Source organism: Lissotriton vulgaris, chromosome 4_1 (genome assembly GCF_964263255.1).
Source record: "Lissotriton vulgaris chromosome 4_1, aLisVul1.2, whole genome shotgun sequence".
NCBI lineage: Eukaryota > Metazoa > Chordata > Amphibia > Caudata > Salamandridae > Lissotriton > Lissotriton vulgaris.
In genome coordinates, this window is record NC_141691.1 from 365,151,114 (window position 1) to 365,177,898 (window position 26,785).

Sequence of the window (26,785 nt, forward strand, 5' to 3'; positions counted from 1 at the left end):
AGCACCACCACCGCCACCTGCGCCACTGGCGGCGGATGTGGTACCTGATCAGCCTGCGCCCCCAGCTGACTCCGTCCCCACACAAAGACGGAGGGGCCGTCCGAGGCTGGAAGTGGGCGAGAGCAGTGTTGAAGGTCCTTCCACACGCTCCAAGAGGAGCCGACAATGACTTTTAGAGTACCTGAGCCTGCCATTCACCCTGCCAACTATCCGGTCCCACCTGGCACAGGCCTGCTGCACTAGGCAGACACCACCCTATGTGGTGTCAGCACGGACATTTCATCTGCCATAACCTTTAACTCTCACTCCCCCACCCCTTCACTCATTTGTACATTTGCACCTACACCTATGCACAATCTGTAAATAAATACCACTTACTCACTCAATGATGTGTTGCCTCCATGTTTATTCACATGATTGCATCAGAAACAGACGTTACCAGGTTCATGGATCCAACTGGTACAGAATCATGAAGCAAGGGAGTGACCTAGGGAAACATAGAAACCGCGAAGACACGTTAGGAAACACCATCACAATCATCCCAACACACTGCAGTGCAACATTCAACAAACCACACACATCACAACAGGAATGGATGAGACTACACACATCATGGAGACGAGCATGTAGTCATAAATGAAGAGACACACACACATGCATACATCACATAATAGAACACATAGATGATGGCCAACACAATGACACAAGACCAGCAAACCTACACAGGGCATACACAAGCAGCACAAGAGGAGCACACTCACAATCAAGGGAAGTATCCTCATCAGTCGACATGTGTGGGTCGGGAGGGCGAGGAACTTGCTGTTCATCTGGGTCCAAGAGCAGTTCAATGTTATTGCGCACAGCCAGGTTGTGGAGCATGCAGCAGGCAATCACAATCTTGCATACTTTGCCTGGTGAGTAAGGCAGGGCCCCTCCAGTCTTATCCAGGCACCGAAACCTAGACTTAAGCAGGCCAAATGTTCGTTCTACCACTCGACGTGTCCTTCCATGGGCATCATTGTATCGCATTTCTCCCGCAGTAGTTGGATTGCATATTGGACTCAGAAGCCAAGGCCTGTTTGGGTAAGACGAGTCGCCTGTGTTTGTGGAAATAAGAGAGAGAGAGAAACATCAAACCCTGAATATGTGGGCACGGCGGTACTGGACAGGGCCTGAAACGGCGGTAGTTCACATGGCCGGAACGGCGGTCATGGGCAGGGCTGGGCCGGCCGGTGTAGGCTGGCTGATTCAATGTCACTGTAAGGGGGGTCATGAACTGCCATGTGCATTGACATCAGCTTATGGATGTGTTGGCCTGCACCTCCCCCGCCGAATACGTGCCCCGCCATGGTGGCGCCAGTGATCTAACTTTGTTGCAAATCAAGCATCCGTCCCGGAGTCTAGCACATGCACTTGCCGGTGTGTGAGCGTGACGGTCTGTGCACGTGCAGCCAATGGGAGGTGTGAACATGGTCCACGTGTGCCCAATAGAAAGTACCGTATGCTGTTCACCGCAACACCAGGGCCAATCATTGGCCCTTTTCCAAACACGCTTCCAGGGCTGACCAATGGCTGGCGCCGTATGCCACTGACATGGCCACAGGGCCCTATATATGTGTGATGTGCAAAAGCATACATTCTACGATGACCACCGACTGCTGCCTGTGACCATCACCTCCTACTGCTGCTGCGGAGCTGACCGCCGACTGCTACCTGTGACCATCACCTCCACCTGCTGCTGCGGAGCTGACCACCGACTGCTGCCTGTGACCATCACCTCCACCTGCTGCTGCGGAGCTGACCACCGACTGCTGCCTGTGACCATCACCTCCACCTGCTGCTGCGGAGCTGACCACCGACTGCTGCCTGTGACCATCACCTCCACCTGCTGCTGCGGAGCTGACCACCGACTGCCGCTCTAGTGCCATACTCCGTGACCTTGGCATGTCGAGAGTCAAAGAGATCCGGTCTCGTCCCTTCACCGCCGCGGAGCTTGATGTCCTCGTGGACGGTGTGCTCCGCAACTACGGACGCCTGTACGGCGCACCCGGACAGGTGGTAAGTGCAGTGGGGGATAAGTTGTTGTGCATGAGGTGTTCCATGACACCTGGGCTCTGGAATCTTGGCGGTGTGATGTGGGACCAACAAATGAGTCAAAATGTGCATGGCTGCAGAGAGAAATGTGTTGACCCTACATGTGTGACTGGCCAAGTGTCCACTGACTTGCACCCTTTTGTCTCCCATCATGGTAGGTCAAGCTGCACCTTCGCAAGGACGTGTGGAGGAGCATTGCACGTGAAGTACGAGCAGTGGGGGTGTCCAATAGACGACATACACACACACACTGTCACAAACGCTGGGACGACATTTCCAGGCTGAGCAAGAATGTAGCGGAAGTGACACTGGGGATGATTCCAAGGACGGCACGTCTGGCCCGACGCTCAATGACCCCTCTCATGCACCGTATCATAGCTGTGACGCATCCTGACCTCTCCGAGCGGTTGCGTGTGGATGAACAGCAACGTGGCGGTAAGCATACTGTCAGTGAATGTTGCTTGTGAGTGCAATGCATGTATTGTTGACCACACACATTAGTGACTTCCGTGTATCGTGTGGCTCGTTCCAATGGCATGTTGGTGACATTGGCGCAGTTACATTTCACTTCCCGGTGCGGCATGTTGAGACACCACTCTCTAAGCAGTTGAGTGTTCATGCACATGCTGTAGTGCTCCGTCACCCCTTGGCAAGACTGTTGTGCAGATGTAGTTGCTCATGCCCAGTCTTGCATGCTGTACATGTATTACGGCCAACGCCACTTAATTCCTGTGAGGATGACTGGTTGGGGTGGGCCGTGTGCAGGTTGGGGGATCGATGGACATTCTCATCAGTGGCTTTAGGGAGTCCGTAGCAGTACTGTACGTGTGTGTGCCCATTACTTACACCCATTTCCTGTGCATTTCAGCTTTGGCAGAGGGCACTCAGCCACAGACGGAGGAGATGATAGAAGGCAATGCATCCGGATCAGACGTCGCACACACGCAGACTGACACTGAAGGGGCCAGCGCCGGAGAGGGGGACAGGACCGTCCCGGAGGACTCGCATGTGGAGACAACATCGTCATCATCTTCAGACAGTGTTGGTGAGTCAGCACTGTTGTCACAGACTGGGAGTGGGCAATCAACACCTTCGGTCGGAACACAGCACACAAGGCCCACCCTGCCGCCAACTGCACCATGTACTGTTCGTGCACGCAGGAGTAGGGGGAGCAGAGTGGCGTTCGGTGTCGGCACCGCTGCCCCAGCCTCGGTGAGCCAAAATGCTCTTTGTGCAGAGGCTGTTGATCTGCTGCAACAGCTGTGTGTGGGGCAGACCAATATGATAAATGCTTTCCAAGACCACGATAGGAAGTTGGGGCAGGTGGTGGCTTTCATGGAAGGTATGCATGGTGATCTGGCTGGTGTACACAGGACAGTGCAGTCATTGGCTAACAGTGTGTCATCTGCCATTGTACAGTCGCATGGACTGGGTGGTACTTCTGTTACACCATCTACAACACTGGATGTCTCAGGGGGGAGTGAATATTCTGACCAGGACTCTAATACAGGTTATTGCACTAGAAGCAGCGTCAGCCAGCACGTCAAGGCACGGAGGCCTCAGACCCCATCCCCTAGGTCAGCTAAATCTGTTCACAAACACAACGTCAGATACAGTGGAGTACACACACATGAGCCAACAGAGGGTATGGGTGTAATGGCTACACATGCTGCACAGCCATCCTACACACAAGGTATTCCCAAAACAAGCCTTACTCCCACTTCCATTGACACTAACTTGGACAAGGACATTCAGAAGACGAAGGCATCTCTTGAGAGCTCGGACACTCCCAGTGCCAGGGAGACTAGGAAGGAAGGAGCCACTCCCAAGGGCAGGGAGACTAGGAAGGAAGGAGACACTCCCAAGGGCAGGGAGACTATGAAGGAAGGAGCCACTGCCAAGGGCAGGGAGACTAGGAAGGAGGCAGCTTCTACCAAGGGCAGGGAGACTAGGAAGGAAGGAGACACTCCCAAGGGCAGGGAGACTAGGAAGGAAGGAGACACTCCCAAGTGCAGGGAGACTATGAAGGAAGGAGCCACTGCCAAGGGCAGGGAGACTAGGAAGGAGGGAGCTTCTACCAAGGGCAGGGAGACTAGGAAGGAAGGAGACACTCCCAAGGGCAGGGAGACTAGGAAGGAAGGAGCCACTGCCAAGGGCAGGGAGACTAGGAAGGAGGGAGCTTCTACCAAGGGCAGGGAGACTATGAAGGAAGGAGCTTCTACCAAGGGCAGGGACAAGGACAGTCACAAGACAAACGCACCTAAGAAGAGCATGGACACTCCCAGGGGCAGGGAGACTAGGAAGGAAGGAGCTTCTACCAAGGGCAGGGACAAGGACAGTCACAAGACAAACGCACCTAAGAAGAGCACGGACACTCCCAGGGGCAGGGACACACACAGGGAGAAGGTGTGTCCTGGGGATATGTACACCACAGTCGACAAGTCTGCTGCCTGGATGAGGGCACCATCCAGGGAACAGGGAAAGTCCGCAGACAACATTACTCCTATGGAAATAGAACATCCAAGGGCCAAGGCATCTCCCATGGACAGTGGCGCTGTCAAGGACAGGCATACATCACCCATTAATGCACTGAGGCTGCTATTTTCTGGGAAACGGAATACAGATGTCTCCGCAGTGGAGTCACCCCTTACCTCCACTCCCATCAGGGACCATCAGGAACGGATGCAGGTGGACCCTGTAGTAGCATCCCCCATGACACATGTTGCACAGGCCACAAGGCAGCCACACAGCAAACGACAAGCAGGTGCCAGCACTTCCCCAGAGAGCATTCCCCCGCCAGCAGATGCACCTCCCATGGTGGGTGATATTTCTTCGCAGTCCGGCCCACTTGCCAGTCCTGTCCTGTCCATGGTGCAGTCACATGTCCACAAGAAACGTAGACACACAGCATTGACACATGCCCAATCCGATGTCGGACAATTGCAACTATCCCCCGCTCCCAGAGCCACCCTGCCTCCTGGACCATACAGCCCTGTGGCTCATCATTTCAGTGGTCCCAGTGGCGCCGCTGCAGTTGACTCGCATGTGTCAGGTAGTGGCAGTGTATCAGTTGAGCCCTATCCTGTATCAGGTGCTGGCAGTGTATCTGGGTATATGGGCCATGTGTCAGTCACTCGGACTGTGGCTGTGTCTCACACTCCTGTATCAGATGTTGGCAGTGTATCTGGGTCTATGGGCCATGTGTCAGTCACTCGGGCTGTGGCTGTGTCTCACACTCCTGTATCAGGTGTTGGCAGTGTATCTGGGTCTATGGGCCATGTGTCAGTCACTCGGACTGTGGCTGTGTCTCACACTCCTGTATCAGGTGTTGGCAGTGTATCTGGGTCTATGGGCCATGTGTCAGTCACTCGGGCTGTGACTGTGTCTCACACTCCTGTATCAGGTGTTGGCAGTGTATCTGGGTCTATGGGCCATGTGTCAGTCACTCGGGCTGTGGCTGTGTCTCACACTCCTGTATCAGGTGCTGGCAGTGTATCTGGGTCTATGGGCCATGTGTCAGTCACTCGGGCTGTGGCTGTGTCTCACACTCATGTATCAGGTGCTGGCAGTGTATCTGGGTCTGTGGCTCACGTGTCAGTCACTACATCTGTGGCTGTGTGCCACACTCCGGTTTCTGGTGCTGCCAGTGTGTCCGATGCGGGTACTTCACGCAATCCACCTGATGGTGTGATGTAAGTTGCTGTTGTATGCCCTCTGATGTACCTACTCTGGTGTCCACACTGCCCTGTTGCTATCCTCATACTGATGTGCTGCCTCTGATGTACCTGCTCTGGTGTCCACACTGCCCTGTTGCTATCCTCATACTGATGTACTGCATCTGATGTACCTGCTCTGGTGTCCACACTGCCCTGTTGCTATTGTCATACTGATGTATGCCCTCTGATGCACTGCCTCCGCTGTAACTGCTCTGGTGTCCACACTGCCCTGTTGCTATCCTCATACTGATGTACTGCATCTGATGTACCTGCTCTGGTGTCCACACTGCCCTGTTGCTATTGTCATACTGATGTATGCCCTCTGATGTACTGCCTCTGATGTACCTGCTCTGGTGTCCACACTGCCCTGTTGCTATCCTCATACTGATGTATGCCCTCTTATGTACTGCCTCTGATGTACCTGCTCTGGTGTCCACACTGCCCTGTTGCTATCCTCATACTGATGTGCTGCCTCTGATGTACCTGCTCTGGTGTCCACACTGCCCTGTTGCTATCCTCATACTGATGTACTGCATCTGATGTACCTGCTCTGGTGTCCACACTGCCCTGTTGCTATTGTCATACTGATGTATGCCCTCTGATGTACTGCCTCTGATGTAACTGCTCTGGTGTCCACACTGCCCTGTTGCTATCCTCATACTGATGTACTGCATCTGATGTACCTGCTCTGGTGTCCACACTGCCCTGTTGCTATTGTCATACTGATGTATGCCCTCTGATGTACTGCCTCTGATGTACCTGCTCTGGTGTCCACACTGCCCTGTTGCTATCCTCATACTGATGTACTGCATCTGATGTACCTGCTCTGGTGTCCACACTGCCCTGTTGCTATCCTCATACTGATGTACTGCCTCTGATGTACCTGCTCTGGTGTCCACACTGCCCTGTTGCTATTGTCATACTGATGTATGCCCTCTGATGTACTGCCTCTGATGTACCTGCTCTGGTGTCCACACTGCCCTGTTGCTATCCTCATACTGATGTACTGCCTCTGATGTACCTGCTCTGGTGTCCACACTGCCCTGTTGCTATCCTCATACTGATGTACTGCCTCTGATGTACCTGCTCTGGTGTCCACACTGCCCTGTTGCTATCCTCATACTGATGTACTGCATCTGATGTACCTGCTCTGGTGTCCACACTGCCCTGTTGCTATTGTCATACTGATGTATGCCCTCTGATGTACTGCCTCTGATGTACCTGCTCTGGTGTCCACACTGCCCTGTTGCTATCCTCATACTGATGTACTGCATCTGATGTACCTGCTCTGGTGTCCACACTGCCCTGTTGCTATCCTCATACTGATGTACTGCATCTGATGTACCTGCTCTGGTGTCCACACTGCCCTGTTGCTATTGTCATACTAATGTATGCCCTCTGATGTACTGCCTCTGATGTACCTGCTCTGGTGTCCACACTGCCCTGTTGATATCCTCATACTGATGTATGCCCTCTGATGTACTGCCTCTGATGGACCTGTGCCTTGCCATGGAGTGTTGGTGCACTTAGCCCCTCTCATGTGCTGCCTCTGATGTAGCTGTTCGATGCCATGGACAGTTGATGCACCTGGCCCCTCTCATGTGCTGCCTCTGATGTAGCTGTTCAATGCCATGGACTGTTGATGCACCTGGCCCCTCTCATGTGCTGCCTCTGATGTACCTGCTCTGGTGTCCACACTGCCCTGTTGCTATCCTCATACTGATGTACTGCCTCTGATGTACCTGCTCTGGTGTCCACACTGCCCTGCTGCTATCCTCATACTGATGTATGCCCTCTGATGTACTGCCTCTGATGTACCTGCTCTGGTGTCCACACTGCCCTGTTGCTATCCTCATACTGATGTACTGCCTCTGATGTACCTGCTCTGGTGTCCACACTGCCCTGTTGCTATCCTCATACTGATGTACTGCCTCTGATGTACCTGCTCTACTGTCCACACTGCCCTGTTGCTATCCTCATACTGATGTACTGCCTCTGATGTACCTGCTCTGGTGTCCACACTACCTTGTAGCTATCCTCATACTGATGTTTGCCCTCTGATGTACCTGCTCTGGTGTCCACACTGGCCATGCTCGAGCCGAGACTGTGATGTTACTCCGATTATGCGTAAATAAAATTGACAATCATGTGTCGTGGGTTGTCGGAGTCATTCTTGCGTGTGTGATGGTGGTGTGTATTTGTATTTACTTGAAGGCAGTGGGTTCAGATACATGTCACTCCCCCCTACCTGGGTCACGACCCTTGGAGGCGCTGCCCTATACACAAATCTGTGGTTTCCGGGACATGTCACTCCCCCCTCCCTACGTCACGGACCTTGCAGGTACTCCTCTCCAGACAGCGAATGGTTTGTAGCCTACCTGCGTCGTCCTCGATGGTGGGCCAAGACTAGGACGTGGTGGATCGCGAAGAGTATCGGGTAAGCGTGTAGTGCAGGGTCCATGTCGGCGAGCGGCTCGTGGTGGGGATGGTCGCTGTGGGGCATCCGCAGTGTTCAGGCTGGTTGTTTTTCCGCAGCGCTTTTATGTGTATTTTCCGCCATCTTGATTTGGAGGACGGTCCTAGACGTCAGTCCGTACGGCGGAGTCTCTGGATAGGTTACGTCCGCCGCGAGGTTGGGTGTGGTAGTGCGGCGGACCGTGATCTACCGCCGCGGACGGATTTTGGCCCATATTTCCTATCCTGATTTGGCGGACGGAGTGTCCGCGACGGGCGGACGGAGAATAGGCATGTTCCGCATGCTCCGGGGCGGCGGAGGCACTTCCGTCCGCCACCCTAATGAGCCCCTAACAGAATTAAAATCCAACCCCATACTATGAATAAATCCTTATTTGCAGACTCCTGTAGATTTTGTAAATGACAGTGTATGGATTTCAAAATTCCCTCAAATAACTCATGAGGAACATTATTATATTAATTCACTATGATCACAATGTCAGATTTATCCACAGGGAGACTGATGCTCTGATAAAAACAATCCTCGGCGATTATAATAATTCTGCCAAATTTAGCTAAGTTTGAAACATAAGTGCAGAGACCCCCCCCCCCCTTTGCTTTTCCATGCAATGATGTTGCAGCTGGTGTGTGCAGGGTTTTGTAGCCATTTGTTTGGATAGGCTCCACCGCCCAAGTTTCATGGAGGCTGATGATGTCAAATTTCTGGACAAAGTCATTCCATGCAGTATTTGTCACCTTAGATTTTAAACCAGCAACATTCCAAAACACATAGCTACCCCTACCATTCCCATTGCTTCTGACATTTGTGTCTCTACTTTCACCACTAATAGGCGTTAAATGGTTGGCTTCTGATATAGGGGATAATATTGGGGCAACCGTTATAATTGACAAATCGATAATGGTTCTATTATTATGTGAAGTCAGAACATCCATGTAGCATGTAGAAGACAGTGAGTAAATATCAAGTGTGTTATGTTTCCCTACACTATCATAACTAACAATTGGTCCTGCTCCCTGTGTGAAATCACTATCCCTATGAGTTATACCCGGTGTGTTAACTTGAACACATATAACAGTAACAAATATGTCAGTAGCATTCTCGGGCAAGGAACCCGTAAGGCCACCTAATGTGGAAATCAATTTCATGTCCTTAGTTTCAGCCATAATAATAATTGGTGCATTCAGGCAGTCCACTTCTTCCAAATTTGGTAGCACATCAAAACGATTATGATTTGGGAATCCAAACATGGAATTGTGAGTTGCAATGGGGACCTCCCTGCTTAATTTTGTATTGTTAAAATAACTGGGTTTGTAAAAGTACCCTAATGGTACAGTATTAATATATTGTGCTGATATTAAATGATTTCCAGCCCTGCTCAGGAACGTCTGAATAAGTTGCAGGGTTTTGAAGTTTAATATACCACAGTCACCAGCCTAGTCCTTGCGCCCCCTTCCTATCCAACTCACCCTTCTGGCCATTTTGAACTCTAAAAAGAGTCTTCCTGTTAGTCCAGTCTGGGCACCAAGCCAGGATAAAGACTTATTTCTCAAAGTCTCCCAAGACTCGACCACCCCACGGCGCACTCTGGGGACATTCGCTAATACCACGGTATAGGGGGTTACAGCTGGCGGTAGATCTATATAAATTGTCGAATGAACAAGCTCGGGGTCGCCCACAAATCTAGGCTGGTTACTCCCCTTAGGACCATCCACTTGATTAGATACAGACTCACTCGAAGGAGTTAGCATATGTCCTGCCCCTACATCAGCATTAAGTGTAGGTGGGTTTCCCTCAATATCTTGAGTTTCTCTCTCCACAATCGGACGCTTATTAGTGGCATTGTTGGCAATGTAGGTATTTAACCGAGTACTAGGATTTATATTGACTGGGCGGCTGCTTTAACTATTAGTTGGATCTGGTAAAATAGACTGACATCTATCCAGACATTTAGATAAAGCGTCTTCCATTGCCCCCAGTTTGCCACCTTGGCTATTTAGGGTCTCCCTAAGATTAATGTCAAAGGCCTCCAGTTTGCTTTTCAATTTCAGCACTTCCTTCTGTGTATGAGAATTAGAGCTGGCTAAAGCTTTCTCCCAACCGCTCGTCATATTCATTTCTAGTGTCTTATCTTTCTATGGGGCCCTTTTTTATATTGCTCAGGGGTTACCATATCCTTTATACTAGTTTCCCTGTCCAACTTAAGTGAAATATCTGGGTTTCTAGGATGCTTAAAAGGTGGTTGAGAATCACTTTCATAATCACTATCTATGATATGTTCCGAAATGTTCGTAACGCGACCATTTGTTTTATCATCTCTACTGTGCCTTTCAATCGGTAGGTCAGTTAACCCTTGGTTGTTATCATCTAAAATGGGGCCACCATCAATGGTAGCTTTATCTCGATTCATAGCCTTTTCCACTGTTACAATTGGCTGTTCTATAGCACCCATGGCTCCTGTCAGGTAATTTAATAGTGTTAAACAAGGTACTTCCCCCGTTTTAGTCTGTTTTTTTCTTATGTTGGGTAATAGGTATTTTTCTCTTCTCCATTTTTAAACAGCTTCGAAGTATAAAATGCCTATGAATATATATCCACTTTAATTTCAAATACTTTGTCCAATCTTGTAATGCCGGTCAAACTCTCAAGGGTACTTAGGAGGGACCCGAAGAAACTATTAATAGTCAAATGGGGATAGATTGAATGTTTCTGAGTACCAAATGCTTAAAGTTGTCCATGAACTTTGTAAGAATTGTATCAAGAACACAGTACCTTCATAAGGGCAAAGTCTAACCGAAAACCAAGAGCCGTGGCGTAGCCCGGCCTCTTCCGATCGATGACGGGCGAATATTGGCCCGTCTTGGCCCAGTGTTGGCCTGGGTCGAGTCCGGGCATGCCACACCCGCAACCTGCGCTGCGGGAGATGCAGGCGGCTTTATAGCGCTCCTGTGCAGCCTCACGAGTGTTGGTCTAAACATCCCCTCCCACACAGCTCCAGTCAGGTCAGGAGGGAGCGGAGGTAAAGTGCAGTGTGCAAAACTAAGGGCTGTAGTTCCAAAGTGCAAAGTTTTCAAGGCGAGTCCCGCACTGTGGGAGATACTGGCGGTTTTTATAGCGCTCCTGCGCTGCCTCACAAGTATTGGCCTCCGCAGCCCCTCTCACACAGGTCCAGTCGAGTCAGGAGGGAGGGGGGGGTAAAGTTTGGTGTGCAAAACCAGGGGCTGTAGTTCCAAAGTGCAACGTTTTCAAGGCGCATCCCCTCTCTCATATTTATACCCATGCGAGAGAGGGCACATGCACAGGAGTATAGGGGGTGGGAATAGAGAATCACTGTGGTTTGGAAGTGGCAAAATAGTTATCAAGGGAGTTCCAGATCGATGTATTGGATATAATCCACAGGGAGTTTTGTAATGAGGTTTAATCTGCCCCTCTCAGAAAGGAGATCCAGTTTATCCAGGGTTGAAAGGAGGTGGCGGCAGTGTTCTCCCAGTTAGTTAAAATAGACTTGCAGGCAGCAGTGAGAAGGATATCAATTAATAGACTGTTGTTGCAGAATATGATGTTCGGATCTAAAAATCCCTTTAGTAGTATTAAAAATGATCGCTACAGAGGGACTCGGCAGATATTGTGAATAAAGCTAAACACTGAATCCCAAAATGGACCAGCCACTCTGCAGTAAATGAGAAGGTGAGGGAGATCAACCACAGGGTCATTACAGTTCCAGCAACTTAGAGTCTCTCTTAGGGAGAGTTTGTGGAGGCGTGCCTAGGCCCAGAAGGTCCTGTGTAGTAACCAGAATTTCGTCTCTACAAGGGAGGGGAATATTTTATATGAGACCACTGACCTCCAAATCCTTTGCCAAGATTGTGACGTAATAGTTTTGTTTGGATCCCATTTAGCTTGGAGTCTAGAGGGTGTGGTGGAGGACTTTGGTTAGAATAAGATGGTCGAGCTTGGAGGCCTGGTAGCTGTATTTATTAAAGCATTAGATGATCCTGATGAGGGAAGGGTCATCGTTTGAAAGCTTTAGTTTAGAAAGAGAAACCTTAAGCTTCAAAAATTAAAAAAAAGCTATGTTTTGCAGGATGAAATGCGTTTTTCAATTCTCTAAAGGATAGAGGATTTTTGGGGGGCCCTAGGGCTTTCAGGAAGTGAATGCTCTTAGAAGCTCATTGAGACCAGCAAGCTGGGGAGCCTTGGATTCTAATTTTGGGGTTTTTCCAAAGGGAGGTCATATTTGAGTTAGAGATCGGGATGTCTAGGTTTCTATTGATTTTCAAGAGTGCCCTTTTGGAGTTGTGCAAAATATATTTACCCGATGATGAGTTGTGGTTGCTGGATAGGAAAGAGATCAGGTGGTACTCTCCTAGAAGCTCCCTTTCTACCACTAACGACTTGGGAGTATAGTCCGGAGATTGAGTAAACCAAAGCGAGCCTGTCTGGCCAGGAAGGCGGTTTGGTAGTTCTTCAAATCTGCTAGATTAACACCGCTGAGGTGAACTGGGAGGCGTAGTTTTTTTAATGAGATTCTTGCTCTTTTGTTTTTCCAAAGAAATGTATTTCATAATTTGCCAAACTTTTGTAGAAATTTCTCTGATAGAGTTAATGTAAGCAAGGTAATTGACTATGGGGTTTATTATCATTTGGATTATCTCAACTCGGCCCCTTCACGTCAGGAATTTAGAGTAAAGTAAAGTAAGTAAGTAAAGTAAGTAAAGTAAGTGCCTCATTATGTTTTGAGGATTCCAATAAATTAGAGTTGAGCTTCAACCCAAATATTTTGCAAATTTAGGCTGTTTTGGCAAACTGAGCCCTGGAACAGAGACTATTTAGAGCAAGGATTTCAGATTTGTCTTTGTTAAGTTTGTAGTTAGAGACTTTGATGTTTTCATCAATGGTTTGGAGTAGGGCAGGGATAGGTTGGGTAGCCCTTTCAGACAGTATTAATATATAGTCCGCATATGCCGCAACTTTCACCTAGAGATTATTGAAGGCCACACCATGAATGTAGGGATTAAATCTGATCTTGTGTAGTAAGGGTTCAAGGCTTAGGATGAATAATGAAGGGGAGAATGTGCAGCCTTGCCTCGTGCCTCTCTGTAGCTTAAATGCAGAGGAAAGTAAACCACCAGACCTGACCTTAGCTGATGGACCACTATACAGGGCAAAGATAAATAGAGATGGTATCTCCTACATGAAATTTCTTGAGAGCTTCACAGAGAAAAGTCCATGAGACCCTAGCAAATGCTTTTTCAGCATCGAGGGTAACTGCTACCATTTCAGAGGAGGCCAATTTAGCCTTTTCATAAATATGGCAGAGGAGCCGGGTGTTATCACTGGAAAGTCTATGTTTCAAGAACCCACTTGTGAATTCCCAATTGGTCGAGGGAGAAGAAGCTCCAGTCTCTTACAGAGAATCTTAGCGTAAATCTTTGCATCCAGATTAATTAGGGAGATTGGTCTGTAATTCTTTAACTTGAGTCGTGTCTTTCCCCTTCTTTGGGGATTACAACGATAGTGGCTTCACTGGTGGTGCTGCATATGGTACCATCAAAAGACACACAATTGTTGGACAAAACACAGAACAAAACAAAACATTCATCCCCCAGTCAAGAGATCTGGAGTAAATCCATCTTCCTTTTGCTCACCGTGCAACGCTAAACTGGGTTGGCATGGTGAGCAAAATAATGATGGATTTAAACCAGATCTCTTGACTGGGGATTAATGTATTGATTTGTTATGCATTCCGTCCATTAATTGTGTGTCTTTTGCTTTCTCGCCCTAAGTGCGCCAGGTATGCCCAGACGTGGGTCCTGGGCTCACTGTGCCACTAGAATCAAGCTTTCCTGGCTCAGTAGGGGTGAAACCCCGAAACCGGTCCTAGGATGCTTGTTTTCGGTCCAGGGAGGACCTGGCTTGGTAGCTCGGGCTGGACTGTTCCCATGAGGCACAGGGTCAAGATTGATTTGCATATGGCCGGGTCTAAACTGGGGTGGACTGGCGAGCAAAAGAATGATGTATTTAACACAGATCTCTTGACTCAGGGTGAATGCTTTGATTTGTTCTGCATTCCATCCATCAATTGTGTGTCTTTTGCTTTCTCGCCTTAAGTGTGCCAGGTAAGCCCAGACGTGGGTCCTGAGCTCACTGTGCCACTGGAATCAAGCTATCCTTGCTGAAGAGGGGAAAAACTCTGAAACCGGTCCTAGGATGCTTGTTTATGGTCCAGGGAGGACCTGGCTTGCCAGTTCAGGTTGGACTGTTCCCATGAGGCACAGTGTCAAGACTGATTTGCATATGGCCAGGTCTAAACTGGGGTGGCATGGTGAGCAAAAGAATGATGGATTGAACCCAGATCTCTTGACTGGGGGTGAATATTTTAATTTGTTCTGCATTCCATCCATCAATTGTGTGTCTTTGGGTTTCTCGCTCTAAGTGCGCCAGGTATGACAAGACGTGGGTCCTGGGCTCACTGGGCCACTGAATCAAGCTATCTTGGCTGAAGAGGGGTGAAACTGGTCCTAGGATGCTTGTTTCTGGTTCAGGGAGGACCTGGCTTGGCAGTTTGGGCTGGGCTGTTCCCATGAAGCACAGGGTTAAGACTGATTTGCATATGGCCAGGTCTAAACTGGGGTGGCATGGTCAGCAAAAGAATGATGGATTTAACCCAGATCGCTTGACTGGGGTGAATGTTTTGATTTGTTCTGCATTCCTTTTTTTGTTTGTTTTTTGAAACATTTTTATTGATATTGCAAGAGGCACATAAAATAAATACATTTACAATTCATTACATAATTATATAGTAGCTATTTTCCAAAAGAAAAAAGAGAAGCAGGATACGTGAACATTACAGAGGAAAAAATAACCATAAAGCTATAAGAAACTACAATGTGGTCTCAACCATCAAATCTAATCTTGGAAGGTTATTCTGATCCAGATACAATATCCCAAACCCTTTCTTTTTTCCTCAGAGAATTAGGCCCTCTTAGTGTAGCTAAAGCAATCTGCATGGTCAATCAATCAATCATTCAATCATGGCATTTTTATAGTGCACTACTCACCCGGAGGGTCTCAAGGCGCTTAGGGGAAGGGGGGTCTGCTATTGCTCGAACAGCCAGGTCTTGAGTTGTCTCCTGAAGGCGAGATGGTCCTGGGTCAGCCGGAGGTGGGTGGGGAGGGAGTTCCATGTCTTGGCCGCCAGGTAGGAGAAGGATCTTCCTCCGGCGGTGGCTCTTCGGATGCGTGGTACGGCGGCGAGGGTGAGGCTTGTCGAACGTAGCTGGCGGGTGGGCGTGTAGAAGGTCAGGCGGTCGTTGAGGTACTTGGGGCCCAGGTCGTGGAGGGACTTGTGTGCGTGGGTGAGGAGTCTGAACGTGATTCTCTTGCTGACGGGGAGCCATTGCAGGTCCCTGAGGTGTCCGGAGATGTGGCTGCGTCGGGGGATGTCCAGGATGAGTCGGGCCGAGGCGTTCTGGATGTGTTGGAGTCGTTTCTGTAGCTTGGCTGTGGTTCCGGCGTAGAGGGTGTTTCCGTAGTCCAGTCGGCTCGTGATGAGTGCCTGGGTGACTGTCTTCCTGGTTTCGGTCGGAATCCATCTGAAGATCTTACGGAGTGTGCGTAGAGTGGTGAAGCATGATGAGGAGACGGCATTGACTTGTTTGGTCATCGAGAGGGAGGAGTCCAGGATGAAGCGCAGGTTGCGTGCGTGGTCTGTTGGTTTAGGTGCACTGCCTAGGGCCGGGGGCCACCAGGTGTCATCCCAGGTGGAGGGCGATGACCCCAGGATAAGGACTTCCATCTTGTCTGAGTTCAGTTTCAAGCGGCTGTTCTTCATCCACTCGGCGACATCTTCCATCCCTTCGTGTAGGCTAGTTCTGGCGTTGGCGGGGTCACTGGTGAGGGAGAGGATCAGTTGGGTGTCGTCGGCATAGGAGATGATGTTGAGGTTGTGTTGGCGTGCGATGGCTGCAAAGGGTCTCATGTAGACGTTGAAGAGGGTGGGGCTGAGTGATGATCCTTGCGGTACGCCGCAGATGACTTCGGTGGCCTCGGATCAAAACGGGGGGAGGCGGACTCTCTGTGTTTTTCCGGCTAGGAACCAGAGGATCCATTCCAGAGCCTTCTCTTGGACACCTGTGTTGCTGAGGCGTTGGACTAGGGTGCGGTGGCAGACAGTGTCGAACGCTGCGGAGAGATCCAGGAGAATGAGGGCCGCTGTTTCCCCGTTGTCGAGCAGGGTTCTGATGTCGTTGGTGGCTGCGATGAGGGCGGTCTCGGTGCTGTGGTTGGCTCAGAACCTGGACTGCGAGGGGTCAAGGGATCCGTTCGTCTCGAGGAAGCTGTCTGTTGGCGGTCTTCTCAATGACTTTGGCAGGAAAAGGGAGGAGCGAGATGGGGCGAAAGTTCTTGAGGTCGGTGGGGTCCGCTGTTGGTTTCTTCGGTAGGGCGATGAGCTCGGCGTGCTTCCAGCTCTCCGGGAAGGTGGCGGTGTTGAAGGAGATGTTGATGATGTCCCGCAGTTGGGGTGTGATGATGGAGTCGGCCTTGTTGAAGACGTGGTGGGGGCAAGGGTCGGTCGGAGATCTGGAGTGGATGGTGTTCATTGTGCGAATTGTCTCTTTGGTGGTCACCGTGGTCTAGGTGCAGAGGGTGGTGGTGGGGGGCGTTGGTTCGACGGTGGGGAGCGTGGCTGGTGCGCTGAAGCTGTTGTGGATGTCGGCGATCTTGCGGTGGAAGAACGAGGCGAGAGAGTCGCAGAGGTCTTGAGAAGGAGTGATGTCGTTGTTGCCGGTGCTGGAGTTGGAGAACTCCTTGACGATGCTGAAGAGTTCCTTGCTGTCGTGGGCGTTGTTGTCCAGTCGTTCCTTCAGTGTTTTCTTCTTGGTAGTGCGGATGAGCTGGTGGTGCTTGCGGGTGGCTTGTTTGAGGGTGGTCATGTTGTCTGCGGTCTGGTTGAGGAGCAAGGCTTTCTCGAGGGTGCGGCAGTTCTTCTTGGAGTCCTTGAGTTCGTCGGTGAACCAGGTGGCTTTCTTGCTTCTGGGTCTGCTGGGAGGGTTCTTCAGTGGCGCGAGGTCGTTTGCGTAGTCGGTCAGCCACTGTATGAAGTTGCGGGCTGCTTCGTTGGGGTCCGTTGTGCTTGCGGGCGGGTTCTGGCTGAGGGAGGTGGTGAGCTGCTCGGCGGTGATCTTGCTCCAGCTCCTGTGAGGAACCTGTTGCGGGTGGTGGTGCGTCGTTGTTCTTCTAAAGCTGAAGTGGACGCAGCTGTGGTCGGTCCAGTGAAGTCTGGTAGAGTGGCTGAAGGTGATGTGCTTGCTGGATGAGAAGACGGGATCAAGAGTGTGGCCTGCGTAGTGAGTGGGGGTGTTGACCAGTTGCTTGAGTCCGAGGTTTGCGAGGTTGTCCAGCAGGGCGGTGGTGTTGCAGTCCTTCTTGTTCTCCAGGTGGAAGTTGAGGTCCCCTAGGAGGAGGTAGTCCATGGAGGGGAGGGTGGGCAGACTGATGAAGTCCGTGATGTCTTCGCTGAAATGTGTGCGTGGTCCCGGTGTCTGTAGACGAGGGTGCCTCTAAGGGTTGTCTTGGGGTCTGTGTGAGGGGCACACACACAGCTGGGGGCCGTGCGGCACGGGGGTGTCCTGAGAACAGGTCACACATGGTGTGTATTTCATTCACCAAACACCCACCATTCCATAACGTGTGGCGGATCTGGCGCTATCCATGCTCTAGCTATGGTAATCTTGCACAAGCAAATAAAATAGAATTCAGATCTTTATTTGGACTATTCAGTTCCTGAATGTCTATTAGAATCAGGTGAGCTGAGAGAGGCTGAAACACAATATGTTTCCTTTCTAATACATCTACCAAGCCCTTCCAGAACTCTGAGAATGCCGGACATGAATAGAGCATATGGCCGATATCAGCAGCCTCCAATTTACATTTAGGACAGCTTGTGCGTTCATTTTGATAATTATCTGATGCCCAGCTAGAAATTCTCTGAGGAGTATAATATAATTGGCAGATAGTCCTATAAAGCTGCAATCTAATACTCGAAGACTGTACTACTTGATTAATCTGAAGAAGTGAGGCAGATATTTGCTTGGAGGTTATATTTAATCCCAGCCTATCCGACCATTTGGATGCTACTTTTCCACAATCATCTCCCTTTGCCTGATTCAGAAGTCCATAGCTTTCACTAATCAGTGATTTAGTACGATCTGATTACAGGCATTGCAAGATATCCGAGTGTCTTATTTCTTTGGCATTCATCTTATGAACAAAGAAGTCTTGGAGTTGCATAGATTTAAAATACATCCTATCATTCAGATTGTGTATTAATTTAAGCGAAGTAAACCCTAATAGTCCATCAGAGCCATAAAGATCTCCAAGGGTAATAATGCCGAAGCTAGACCATACTGTCCCAACCCGATCTGAAAAAATTCCAGAAAGTCCTGGATTCCTCCATAGCCTTAATTCGGAGTTAAAAAAAGATATCTTATCAAGAGTCATTATCTGTTTCCAAATTTGTACAATATGCCTAGCAGTCTTAAATTTTACTCAATTGAATTAATTTGAGTCATTAGTTCGGTCCATAAATTGTTTGCTATCAGGCCCTAGTATTAGCTGATGAAAAAATAAGGAGTTATCATTTCTCAATAAACTGCGGATCCGACCAAAAAAGGAAGCAAAAAAATATAATTTGAAATCAGGAAACATTAAACCGCCCTTTTCAGTCGGAAGTTTTAGGAGATTTTTTGCGCTTCTAGCTTTTTTGTAGCCCCATATATAACTAGAGCAAACTCCATCAAGTTTTTTAAAAAAAGAATTAGTGAGACGTAGCGGGATTGATCCGAATAAATAAAGAAATTTGGGTGCGATTTTCATTGTTATTAGATTTATACGCCCAATCAGGCTAAGCGGTATCTTGTGCCATTTTTTATGAGACTTAGCAACTTCTTTTAGTAATGGATCATAGTTGAGGGCTATTATTTCAGCAGTCTTTGTAGATATTTAACCCCCAAATATACAGCATTAGCACATAGGCCCAATTCCGTCGTTGAAGGATTATAGTTAGCAATGACCTGCGTTTTGTTTATATTTAATTTGTACCCGGATACATTGCCAAAATCTTTTGCTTCTTTTATTATTGCAGGTATAGCCTTAACTACGTCAGGGGTAAATATCGCTATGTCATCCGCGTATGCGTTCATTTTTAGACTGTTCCCCCTATGCTGTAGTGGAATAATATCATGCTGTGTTTAAAGTGTGTTCAAAAATGGCTCTAATGATAGCGCAAACAACAGGGGAGAAAGGGGGCACCCCTGCCGTGTTCCTATTCCTATTGGAAAACTGAGAGAATTCTTTCCTGCATAGCTAAGCTGTGCCATTGATTGATGATATAATGCCTGAATCCACCCAAGATATTTACCCCCCATGCCGAATGCTTCCAATACGGCCCATAAATACTCCCACCCCACTCGGTCAAATGCCTTTTCAGCATCTAGCATGACCATACCAAGTGGGGTGGAGTTAGTTGACGCTACGTCAAAAGCCGTAATAGCCATAATTATATGGGCAGTAGTGTCTCGTCCTGTAACAAAACCGTGTTGTTGCATATTAACCAATTCAGGCATTAAAGGTGCAAGTCGATTCGCTAATATTTTGGTGAAGCCCGTAGCGTCCGAGTTAATCAGCGATATGGGTCTATATGAGATTTGTTCTGCATTCCACACATCAATTGTGTGTCTTTTGCTTTCTCGCCCTAAGTGCGCCAGGTATGCCCAGACGTGGGTCCTGGGCTCACGGTGCCACTGGAATCAAGCTATCTTGGCTGAAAAGGAGTGAAACTCCGAAACTGGTCCTAAGATGCTTGTTTCCGGTCCAGGGAGGACCTAACCTGGCAGTTTGGGCTGGACTGCTCCCATGAGGCACAGGGTCAAGACTGATTTTCATATGGCCAGGTCTAAACTGGGGTGGCATGGTGAGCAAAAGAATGATAGATTTAACCCAGATCTCTTGACTGGTGGTGAATGTTTTGGTAGTGAATGTTTTGATTTGTTCTGCGTTCCGTCCATCAATTGAGTGTCTTTTGGATATGGTACCAGAGTCTGCAAAATGTTGAAAAAGGGACAAGAGAGGTGGTTTAAGTACATGGGCAAAGGTTTTTTAAAAATTTGTTGTATAGCCATTTGGGTCGGGGGCTTTATTTTTTTTTTTTTATGAGAGAATTGCTAAGTCTATCTCTTCCAGAGAAAAAGGAGACCTTAGGCTAGCTTTTTCTTGATCCAGGATGGAGGGAAGTGTGATATCGCTAAGATAATCCACACAGGAGGAAGCATTGATCTCAGAGTCATATGTGTATAGAGACTGGTAAAAATATTTTCTGGGGTCAGGTGTGTGTGATGTTAGATTTATCCATTAGGGAATCAATTCCCTTGTGGTTTTGTTTAAGTTTTAGGTAGGAGGCCAGAGTTTTCCCAGCTCTGTTTGCATCACACATACATAGCTTTTGTATTTGTTGACCCATATTCCTGCTCTATCACTTAGGATTCTATTGAACTCATATTTCATGTTGGTGAGTTTAGAGAGGGTTTGCAGATCCATGTCAGATCTGTGGGCAGCCTCAAGAGATGTAATGTCTTATTCTAGGGTTAGAAGGTCTTTGTTATGTTTTTTTGTTGATCTTAGTTTGTATAATAATAAGGGAGCCCCTTACCATGGTTTACGGGTGTCCCAGTGGGTGGAGGTGGAGGTATCAGAGAAGATATTTTCTTTCAGCTAGTTTAGGATGGTTTTCTTGATCATGTCTCTTGAGGCTGCGTCTCTGATCGATTCATCATTGAATCTCCAGATCTTACTCTGGGTATTAGTATTGGTACCAGTAAGGGAGAGTGTTATAGCTGAGTGGTACGATTCTCACCTCGTTAGTATATCTGCTTGGTCGATGTGGATGTATATGAGGTTTGGATATCATTAGGTAGTCAATTCTGGAGTAGGATTTATGGGGGCTGGAAAAGAAAGTGTAGTCTCTAGTGTCCGGGGGCTGGAGCCTCCAGGAGTCGTGTAAGTTAAATTTTGCTCATAGTTTGTGTTGTGACCTGTGTGCCCTAAAGGGGTTCAATAATGGACCTGGATTGTCTATCTGGTGTAACATCCAAGGGATGGTTAATGTCGCCTCCCAGGATAATGAGGTCATTGATGGGGATTTTACTTAGGGGTAAGGATAATGAATCCCAGTATTCTGGGTCGTCAGTATTTGGGCCATATACATTAAAGACATGGAAGTGTCCTGTGGCCTTAGTGAATTTAGATAGGACCCATCTTCCTCTCTCATCAGTCAAATATGAATTGGTGGAGAAAGCCGCGCTCTTGGAGATTTAAGTGGCAACCGGGCTTTCTTGCCTTCAGTGGGTGAGCTAACAATGTCAGCGACCCAGCTCTTGGCAAAGTTCCTTTCCCCATCTTGGGACTTCTTAGTTTCCTGTAACAGGATTACATCCGGTTTCAGTTAAAAAGGTAATTTTCGATTTTTTCCAGTTTGATTGGGTTGTTAAGGTCCTTCATGTTTAGAGATACAATTTTTTTTTAAAAACCTTTATTTAAAAAGACATGAAGATACAAAAGCAAACATACAGCCACTGCGAGTCGGCTGGCATCTGTCCCAATACAATACAGAATAAAAGGTACACAGCCCTTCAGCTGACAACCCAAAGGCCCCGTGGCAAGTGGAAACCATGTCTAGCCATATGCACATGTAAAGGAGAAGAGAAGGTTTTGGTTTTATCTTTTTTGGAAAACAACCCCCAACCAACAAACATGAGAAAACTACTGCAAGGGCTCAAAATAAAAAGGGAACAGTCGTGGTGAATCCTTCTAGAGAAGGGCACCATGTCTGCAATGATACAGTGTCAACAAACTGGATGTCCGGAATGGAATGAAAGAGGGAACAGGTAGTAGGCAACAATACGCAAATAGAACCTGGAAAAGAGGGAATGTCATGCTAAGGGGACTGGAGACGTTCCGGTGGCTGCTCAAAAGGCGGGGTGCAGATCTCACCACGGTATTGATTCCACTGACCCCATATTTTACCCCACTTTTTGGGCCTGCCCCTAGCAACATATACTGTTTTTTCAAGGAACATGCACCAATCCATGTTCCTAGACCAGGCAGACAGACTCGGAGGCTTTGCCGACCCCCACAATTGCGCAATGTCTCGTTTAGCAATCATATTGCCCAAGGTGGCCCACTGCGTTTGGGCAACATTACAGTCGTTGGGCTCCCATACATTCAGCAGACATCTCCGGGCCTCAGGCAAAATCGGAACACCCGTCACTTCAGACATAACACCATGCACACGAGTCCAGAATGAGGTAACCGCAGGACATTCCCATATGATATGGAGGAATGTACCCACCATACCACAGCCACGTTTACACAAAGTATCTGAAGCAAACCCCATCCGCAACAATCGAGGACCCGTCATATACACTCGGTGTAAGATTTTTAATTGCACCAGTCTCAGACGAGCCGAGATCGCCACCTCCTTTGGAGAGGATATCGCCGCCTGCCAGTCCTCATCGTCAAGCTCCACTCCATCGCCTGTCCAAGACGTGCGGAGCTGTACAAGAAGGTCCACCCGATGGTTTATTATTTTTTATATATTAGCGAAATCGTACTGTCCGGGTTATGCCCATCTAGTACTCTATCCTCAAGGGGCGAGGAGTCCGGGACGGACGTCCCAGGCACCATCACAGAAGAAAGGGCGTGCCGAACTTGCAGATAACGAAAGTGTTCGCGAGGGCCGATTTGAAATTCCCGTCGCAGCTCCTCGAAAGATTTAATCTCGTCCTTCCGCAATAGATCACCAACCACACTAATTCCAATAAGGTCCCATTTATCGAACCCCTTAGTCGTCCACAATTTACCCAACTTTTCCAATGCATAGAGTGGAGTCGCCCGAGTGAGGGTATCCGACCAACCAGTGGCCGCGGTGGCGTTGTACCAAACCCTTACCGCGACCTTTGTAGGCCCGGTCAGGTCCCCATCAGACCGTTTCGAGTAAAGTGCCCTATGTAGTCTCCGCCCGGGAGCAACCATTTATCCATGGCAAAGGCCGGATTAGCAGCCGGACCGTACATAGCATGGTTAACCGGGCTCAGTTATGAGGCCCAGTAATACCGTCGGATATCTGGTAACGCAATTTCGCCATCGTACCATGGTAGCGTAAGCTTGGCCAAGGCAATCCGGGGACGGCCGGTCCACACCAGTTTCCTTTGCAAGCTTTCTATCTCACGGAAGTAGCTGGAGGGCACTAGGTCTAACGTGTTCTGGAGAGCGTACAGAAACCTGGAAAGAGACATCATCTTGAATAAGGCTGCCCTACCCACCAGGGACAGGGGCACCCTTTTCCACGCCTTTACATCCGCTCGTAGCCGAGCGAGCGGGGGAAGCAAATTGAGCCGGTATCTAGTCGTCGGGTCACGTGAAATGCGAATGCCTAAATACTTAAATCCTGTGGGCGAGATCTGTATCGGACAATTACGTGGGACTAGCGGGGCATCATCCGTAAGCGAGTATACACATGACTTGGTCCAATTAATGACTAGTCCCGAGTTCCTGCCAAAGGAGCTAAGAACATCAAATAGTACTCCCAAGGATTTCCGCGGGGAAGTAAGGTAAAGAAGAATATCATCCGCATAGAGCAAGATGCGATCTTCAAAACAAGGGGCCCACCTGATGCCCTTAAGGGAAGGCTCCCATCTCAACCAGGCTGCCAAAGGTTCCAGAGCCAGCGCAAAAAGCAACGGGGAAAGGGGACATCCCTGCCGCGTACCCCGACCCAAAGCGAAGGGAGCCGACACTCTACCGTTAACAACCACCTGGGCCAAGGGTTCCTCATAGAGCAAACGGACCCAACCAATGAACACCGGCCCAAAGCCGAACTTAGTCAAAGCCGCCCATAAGTACGGCCATTCCACAGTATCAAACGCCATAGTGGCATCTAACGAGACCAAAATGGCCGGCTCACGGAGTGCATCCGCCCTTGCCAGCACGCCATGAAGGCGACGTAGATTCAGCACAGTGTTACGGGCAGGAATAAAACCGGATTGGTCCGGATGCACCAGATCACTTATCACGGTTATCAATCGGTTGGCCAACACCTTCGCCAAAATCTTGGGTTCAACATTTAGGAGAGAAATAGGCCTGTACGAGGTACAGAACTCACGTGGTTTACCCTCCTTGGGAATCACCACAATGAAGGTGAGTCGTTGATCTCGAGGAAGCCGGCCTCTCTCTTTCGACTCCAAAAACATTGCGCGAAGATACAACGCCATTTTGTCTGGGCACAACTAGTACAGCTCGATGGGCAGGCCGTTTGGTCCCGTAGCTTTACCCGAGCGAATGGAGCGAATGGAGAGCGCTACCTCATCCGTGGAAAAATCCGCCTCCATTCGCTCCCTATCAGGTTCAGACAGACAAGGCAGGGCGATATCTCGAAGCAAAAGATGGGAATCCTCCTAAGGCCGGTCTGAGACCGGAGCATACACCTTCCGAAAGTGGGAGGCGAACTCCTCCACTATCTCCAGTGGATCCGTCACACGTACCCCATCCTCATGCTCAATCACAGGCACCACACGACTCTCCCGTTTGTCCAACCACGCTATCAACTTCCCGGCTTTATCGCCCACATCATACAGACGGCCCATTTGCTCCCGACTCATGGCTTTCGCAGCATCCGTGACCAAGGCCCTATAGTCACACTGTTTTAACTGTAGAACATGCAACTTCTCCTGTGTGACTCCAGTTTCAAGTTCTCTCTCTAGAGTGACCACCTCGGCCTCCAGCCGTTCAACCTCCTCGTTGTGTCGCCTCTTAGAGCCAGCGATAAGCGATAGTGCCTGGCCCCGTATCACAGGTTTAAAAGCTTCCCAGAGGGACACTGAGGACGAAACAGATCCCACATTCTCCGCAAAGTAAAGGTCCACGGCCTTAACCAACCCTGATCTAGTCTCTGGAGTCTGGAGATGCCAGGGATTGATTGGGGCGATTCGGCCCCCAGCATTCAGATGGAGATCAATATGAACCCACAGCGGGGAGTGGTCCGAAAGGCCTTTGGGTAAATGTCGGGCCTCTCGCACCGTCGTGGCCTGGGCAGCGGGTACAAGAAGATAATCAAGCCTAGCCAGACTCCCATGCGCCCCAGAGTGAAAGGTATATTGGGCCCGGATGCAGCAGCCGCCAACAATCTACCATACCAAATGTATCTAGCAACCCACTAAGACCAGATTGGGATGGTGTAAGCGTCCTGGGAGGGTGTCGATCCAGCGAACCATCCACCACAGAGTTAAAGTCTCCTCCCATTACTAGAAGCCCTTCGGGAAGCCCCAGCAACAATTTACCCAAATCAACAAACGTGGTAGCCTGTAGGCCAGGGGGGACATAGACCAAAAGGACAATTACAGTTCTTCCCTCCCACCTCCCGACAATTGCAGCGTATCGACCCCTGTCATCCAAAATTGTGTCATCTATCTCGAAGGGAAGGGAATTACGAAGCATAATACCAGCTCCTCTGGAGCCCGAAGTAAACCCTGAGTGCGCCACCAACCTGTAGCCCCTTCGATTCATAGCATGAAACGTATTCCCAACCAGGTGCGTTTCCTGTAGGAGTATGATGTCGGGAGAATGACGTTTCACATACTGAAGTACATTTCACCACTTTATCTTGTCCCCTAAGCCATTGACATTCCAGCTCAAGACCCGTAGGCCCCTACCCCCGTCCCGGAAGTAAGAAATCAGGTCCACCAAACCCCAAGAAGGAAACACGGAAAAAGCAACAATACGTAGCCCCAAATGCAGTATGGACAAAAAAGGGAAAACCCAACCCCCCTCCCCCAAACCCCAGAACAACAACCCCCCACCCTGCACCCCTGCGAGGAGCCAAGAAACCACCCCATTATGCAGTGTGCCTGTCGCCCTACCCCAAGAACTAAACTACAGATGAAAAGGAAAACCTTCTCCCCCGGAGGAGGAGAAGTCCCGAACCCCCCGCCGCCCCAGGGTCCAAATTCTAAAAGTCATCGACCCAAAGAAGGAGAACAAAATATCGTAACACAGTAAAATGGAGCATACGCCGGTGCCTCTACTCCTCCTGTTCCCGTCGGCCACCTTCAGCACCACCAGTGTGGTCATCATTGTCTATAGGCGTAGATAAAGTGTCCAACCAGTCACTGGCCACCTCAGGCATATTGAAGAAGAGCACCCGCTCATTGTGTTCAATGCCCAGTCGAGCGGGGAAAAGCATGGCATACTTCATGCCCAAATCCCGTAGTCTACGTTTCTCCCCGGAGAACGCCAGTCTCTGCTTCTGCACCAGGGGAGTAAAGTCAGGGTAAAAGTTAACGGAGGTATTCTCAAACCTGGTGGGGCCGTTGGTCCTCGAAGCCTGCAAGATGGCGTCTCTGTCTCTATAATTGAAGAGCCGCGCATTGATGGGTCGCGGGGCCGTCCC

The 26,785-nt window shown here is 49.2% G+C and overlaps 1 protein-coding gene across 1 annotated transcript; it reads left to right on the plus strand.

The window, feature by feature from the left end:
- Nucleotides 1–3,375: 3,375 nt before the first annotated feature.
- On the plus strand, nucleotides 3,376–10,360 carry LOC147718755 (uncharacterized). The gene is made up of 2 exons (XM_086967235.1): nucleotides 3,376–3,961; nucleotides 10,335–10,360. The coding sequence occupies exons 1-2, from the start codon at nucleotides 3,376–3,378 to the stop codon at nucleotides 10,358–10,360; spliced, it is 612 nt and encodes a 203-aa protein (XP_086823361.1).
- The last annotated feature ends 16,425 nt before the right edge of the window (nucleotides 10,361–26,785 follow it).